General features: G+C 45.3%; 1 protein-coding gene across 1 annotated transcript in view; it reads right to left on the bottom strand.

Annotated features, from left to right (window-relative positions):
* The window catches only part of LOC108801502 (beta-arrestin-1-like), a 60,020-nt gene extending 55,100 nt beyond the window's left edge, over window positions 1-4,920 (bottom strand). The window contains exons 1-4 of the mRNA XM_018573387.1: window positions 4,862-4,920; window positions 4,735-4,781; window positions 4,494-4,597; window positions 1,019-1,079 (exon numbers count right to left, since the gene is read on the bottom strand). Of these exons, the coding sequence (XP_018428889.1) occupies window positions 1,019-1,079; window positions 4,494-4,597; window positions 4,735-4,781; window positions 4,862-4,920 (271 nt within the window). The remainder of the gene's footprint in view (window positions 1-1,018; window positions 1,080-4,493; window positions 4,598-4,734; window positions 4,782-4,861) is intronic.
* Between the last annotated feature and the right edge of the window lie 1,037 nt (window positions 4,921-5,957).

Genomic DNA, 5,957 nt, shown 5'->3' with positions numbered 1-5,957 from the left:
GGGGGTCACAGACAAGTTGGGGGCTCTGGAGGTTTTACAGGTTGAACACTAAACTTCTCTGTGCTGAGAAAATATATTCTTTTGGATAAAGATTTTTTCCCGGTCGGGTAGCGGAGCGATCTCTGACCCTCCGGTCCAGTAGAATTGTCTTCTCGCAGCTTGGTGGAATGACGTGACTTGTTTATAGAGAGGGTGCGGAGATCTTAGTACATTCAGGCAATACGGCACTTTTATCAGCCCAGAAAATAATCTGGAACTCCAGACAAAACTGATTTACTGGATTGGGCGGAAGGATATGAATTTCCGTCACTAGGGGAGATTTCCTTGCACTTCCTGTCCCAGTGACCACAGAGAATGATAGAGACAATCTGTCCAATGGGGACACAAACAGCAATAAATATCTGACGGAGTTTCTGAAAAAGGTTTTCCTCTCTCAGCCTGGAGGAGTTTAATGTTCAACCTGTGAAAGCTCCAGATCCCCCCCCTCCCCATCCCCCCCTCCTCCCCCCTCCCCATCCCCCCCTCCCCCCAAACTTCTCTGTGACCTCGGCCAGACTCCATCATTACACGCTAATAGGGATGTTTATAGTGATCTTGGATGAAAACAGACCGTCCATTGTCTCTGCGTACAAGTCATTATATTCTGCTTGTGGATATTATCTCCCTCTCAGAGATCACTCCGGACTGTGCTCAGTCATAATGTAACTCATACTTATACAAGGTAATATCTGGGTTTGCAAAAGCATTACGTGCTCACGGAGTGGGTCTACATCAGCTTTTCATGCCCGGAGTTCAAATTTAAAGACAATTATTCTGACCAGCCTGACCCGCCCCATCCAAAATGAAATGTGAAAGTTGAGGAAAGTGTCCATGGAAGGGCATTGTGAGCAGTCAATTTGCCCCGACTTTTGAAATATGAAGTTGAATGGAAACGTTTTTTGAAGGAGGTGACGTCATAAACATGATCTTCAATGCAAGTTACTGTCTTCAAGAAAGGAAATAGTCACAAAATACTCACCAACTGGATCCACAACGTCTATGTGATCCACGAAGTCCCTCTTCCCCAGATATACAGTGAGCTGAAAGACACAAAACAACCCCAATATTAAAGAGGGGCCAAGGACAGGCCACTCCCATCTGGAAGGTTCCCTCAACGGGTCGTTCCTCTGCATCACTTAAACGGCCATGACTTTGTATGACCACCATGGTCCTCACGATGGTCCTACAGAGCCTGTGTACAACCCAGCAGAGCTCCATGTAAGTAGTCGCCCCACTTAGGGCAAGTTACCCCCAGTACATATCATAAGGTTCAAACTAACCCCCAGTCATTGACTGTGAACCCCAACCCTAAACCCGAGGGGCCTGCTTCAATGGGCTTCTGGTTGCATCCTATGGGCTTGTTCTCTTCCACATAGGTCTATGGGCATTTAAGACCCTCTTAAAGCAAGTCAGATGCAGGTCAGGAAGGAGGTCAAGTGCAGGTCAAACGCACCTGTCAATGAATTCTGAAGGACCTCAGAAGCATCTCATACCGATGTCAACCTGATGCCGTCAACACAAGCCCAAAGCCGGAAAACACTGGCCCTAAAGATAACATTTAACTGGTAATCTGACCTCTAAACGTTACCCCTATAAGGAAACCTAACCTCTAACCCTAAAACTACCCTCTAACCCTAAAGCTAACCTCTAACCCTAAAACTACCCTGTAACCCTAAACCTCACCTCTAACCTTAAACCTAACCACATAACTAACCTCTAACCCTAAACCTAACCCCTACCCATATAACTAAAATCTAACCCTAAAACTACACTCTAACCCTAAACCTCACCTCTAACCTTAAACCTAACCACATAACTAACCTCTAACCCTAAACCTAACCCCTACCCATATAACTAAAATCTAACCCTAAAACTACCCTCCAAACCTAAACCCTAAAAGTAACCCCTAAACCTAATCCTGAACCCTAAAACTAACCCCTAAACCTAACCCTGAACCCTAAAACTACACTCTAACACTAACCTTTAACCCTAAAACTACCCTCTAACTCTAAACCTAACCTCTAACCCTGGACCTAACCTCTAACCCTAAAACTACCCTCTAACTCTAAACCTAACCTCTAACCCTAGACCTAACCTCTAACCCTAAAACTACCTCTAACCCTAAAACTAACCCTTAACCATAAAACTACTATCTAACCCTAAAACTAACCCCTAACCCTAAAACTAACCTTTAACCCTAAAACTAACCTCTAATCCTAAACCAATCCTCTAACCCCTATCTACAAACCTAACCTCTAATCCTAAACCGAACCCCTAAACCAATAATCTAACCCTAAAAATAACACCAGAAACCTAACCTCCAACCCTAAAACTAACCTCTAACCCAAAACCAGTCCTCTAATCCTAAACCGAACCCCTAACCCTAAAGCTAACCTCTAATCCTAATACTAATCATCTAGCCCTAATCTAACGTCTAACCCTAACCTCCAAACCTAATTGCCTGATGTCAAACGTGTTTTGCACTTCTACACAAGTCTTGGGGAACTGAAAGCTCACTTGAAGCAGGTCAGATGCAGATCCGAAGGAGGTCAAACATGCTTGTTAATGCATTCTGAATCATCTCAGAAGCATCTAATACTGATGTCAAATTAATGCAATTGACACCAAGACCCCCAACTCCAAACTTTACCTCCATCAGTAAACCTAACTGTAACCCTATCCATAAACCTGACCTCTAACCATGATAACACCGGCCTCTAACCATAAACCTGACCTCTAATCATAATAACACAGGAACAAATGTATTTTATTAAAAAACAGAATAACAACATGAAAGGTCTTATAGATTGGTAAATAACCGTTGCCCCAGAGGACTCGCAATTTTGCCATGTACACTGCATGACGAGAATAGAGCCGGGATCAGGGACAATGTAATTGTGTACATCAGGGGCTGTCCATTGGCCAAAGAGGAGCATCAGGAGACCTGGAAGTAGCAGTGGTCCATAAACCTGACCTCTAACCATGATAACACCGGCCTCTAACCATAAACCTGACCTCTAACCATGATAACACCGGCCTCTAACCATAAACCTGACCTCTAACCATGATAACACCGGCCTCTAACCATAAACCTGACCTCTAACCATGATAACACCGGCCTCTAACCATAAACCTGACCTCTAACCATGATAACACCGGCCTCTAACCATAAACCTGATTTCCAAACCCAATCACATACCAACAAATGTATTTTATTAAAAAACAGAATAACAACATGAAAGGTGTTATAGATTGGTAAATAACCGTTGCCCCAGAGGACTCGCAATTTTGCCATGTACACTGCATGACGAGAATAGAGCCGGGATCAGGGACAATGTAATTGTGTACATCAGGGGCTGTCCATTGGCCAAAGAGGAGCATCAGGAGACCTGGAAGTAGCAGTGGGTTAGATGAAGGCTGTGTTGGACAGGGCAGCAGCCGGAGCCTGAACCTCTCATTGATGGAGGAGGACACACTAGATGGTACGTGTGCTATAATGTCCAAATAAACCATGTGGACAGGCACGGTACAGTGAGAGCCCACCAAGGTTTAGTTCTGCTTTTAACATTTTCCCTTCCTATTTGACTCCAATGTATTTTGCATATTTTCATAAAATGTCTCAATTTTCACCTCAATTTTGGCAAGAAAATGTCAACTTTGCTCATCCCTACTGGTGATCCCATGAAATTAGTGTTTCCTTTGGTTGCCAAAACTCTTGCACCTTCAATCACTGGTCTGGAGATGGTGTGAACAAGCCCTCAATCACTGGTCTGGAGATGGTGTGAACAAGCCCTCAAGCACTGGTCTGGACATGGTGTGAACAAGCCCTCAAGCACTGATCTGGAGATGGTGTGAACAAGCCCTCAAGCACTGGTCTGGAGATGGTGTGAACAAGCACTCCACCACTGGTTTGGAGTTGGTGTGAACAAGCCCTCAAGAACTGGTCTGGAGATGGTGTGAACAAGCCCTCAAGCACTGGTCTGGACATGGTGTGAACAAGCCCTCAAGCACTGATCTGGAGATGGTGTGAACAAGCCCTCAAGCACTGGTCTGGAGATGGTGTGAACAAGCGCTCCACCACTGGTCTGGAGTTGGTGTGAACAAGCCCTCAAGCACTGGTCTGGAGATGGTGTGAACAAGCGCTCCACCACTGGTCTGGAGTTGGTGTGAACAAGCCCTCAAGCACTGGTCTGGAGATGGTGTGAACAAGCCCTCAAACACTGGTCTGGAGATGGTGTGAGCAAGCCCTCAAGCACTGGTCTGGGGATGGTGTGAACAAGCCCTCAAGCACTGGTCTGGAGATGGTGTGAACAAGCCCTCATACACTGGCAGATGAGGATTGGGCGCGGTAATAGAAAGATATGTTGGATTGGTGGCTCTGAGTGGAGATCCATCACCAGACATAGATCAGAGCAGGACCAGCAGTCAGCACATACTGGGCATTATATGGCTACCGGCTCCCTGTCCAGACCTTTAACTGTAGCCTCCGGCAGAGGACAGTCATCCAACGCCATCATCCTTTGCAGGTCTGAGATGTCATATGGTGGAAAACTGAGAGCTGTAGAAGAAGTTGATGTGAAAAGAAGCTTAAGATGTGAAAAGCTGTAGAACAATAAACCACGTCCTTTAAGAACATCGACCTTTCACCTTGCCCACCAGTAATAGCAATAAACCACGTTCTTTAGGAACACCTACCTTTCACCCAGCCCACCAGCAAAAGGCGTATCACAATAAATTGCGACCTGTAGGAACATCGACCTTTCTCAAAGCCCACCAACAAAAAGCCGTATCACAAGAAAACGCGTCCTTGAGGAACACCTACCTTTCAATGCCCACCAACAAAAAATCTGAATCAGAATAAAACACGTCCTGCAGGAACATTGACCTTTCACCATGCCCACCAATGAAAAGCCGTATCACAAGAAAACATGTCCTTCAGGAACATCTACCTTTCCATGCCCACCAAAAAGTCATATTACAATAAAGTTAAACCATGTTCTCTAGAAACACCTACCTTTCCATCCCCACCAATATAAAGTCATATTACAATAAACCTCGTCCTGTAGGGACACCTATCTTTCCATCCCCACCAACGAAAAGCTGTATCACAATAAACCATGATCTTCAGGAACATCTACTTTTCACCATGCCCACCAACAAAAATCGTATCACAATAAACCACGTTCTTTATGAACACCTGCCATTCACCATGACCACCAATGAAAAGCCGTATCACAAATAAACCTTGTCCTGTAGGAACATCTACCTTTCCATGACTACCAATGAAAAGCCGTATCACAAATAAACCTTGTCCTGTAGGAACATCTACCTTTCCATGACTACCAATGAAAAGCCGTATCACAAATAAACCTTGTCCTGTAGGAGCATCTACCTTTCCATGACTACCAATGAAAAGCCGTATCACAAATAAACCTTGTCCTGTAGGAACATCTACCTTTCCATGCCCACCAATGAAAAGCCGTATCACAAATAAACCTTGTCCTGTAGGAACATCTACCTTTCCATGCCCACCAATGAAAAGCCGTATCACAAATGAACCTTGTCCTGTAGGAACATCTACCATTCACCATGCCCACCAATCACTCTACCGCCATGGCACACATTGTGCAATAGGCATGGAAGAATTCTGCCCCATTAAAAGGGGCTTGTTGGTTGTGTTTTGCCCCCTCCCCATGCTCTCCTGGGCTCCGATGAAGTCAATCTGCCCCTGTCCTCACCTTAAAGTGGACCCTTCCACCGGGGCCTTCGGCTATGCTAGAACTTGAAGTCCTCCCATGAAGTATCTGGCCTTTTGAGGAATCTGCGTTGAGCGACTCATCCTAATCACGTTGTCAGGGCTGAGCTGTGACGACGAGGGACGGCTCTTCTATCTGAAGCCATCTGTATCCAGTCCATTG

Source organism: Nanorana parkeri, unplaced genomic scaffold, assembly GCF_000935625.1.
Source record: "Nanorana parkeri isolate BGI_ZX_2015 unplaced genomic scaffold, ASM93562v1 scaffold2361, whole genome shotgun sequence".
NCBI classification, from domain to species: Eukaryota; Metazoa; Chordata; class Amphibia; order Anura; family Dicroglossidae; genus Nanorana; species Nanorana parkeri.
Note: the sequence above shows the minus strand (reverse complement) of the source record. Positions and strands in the feature narration are given on the sequence as shown.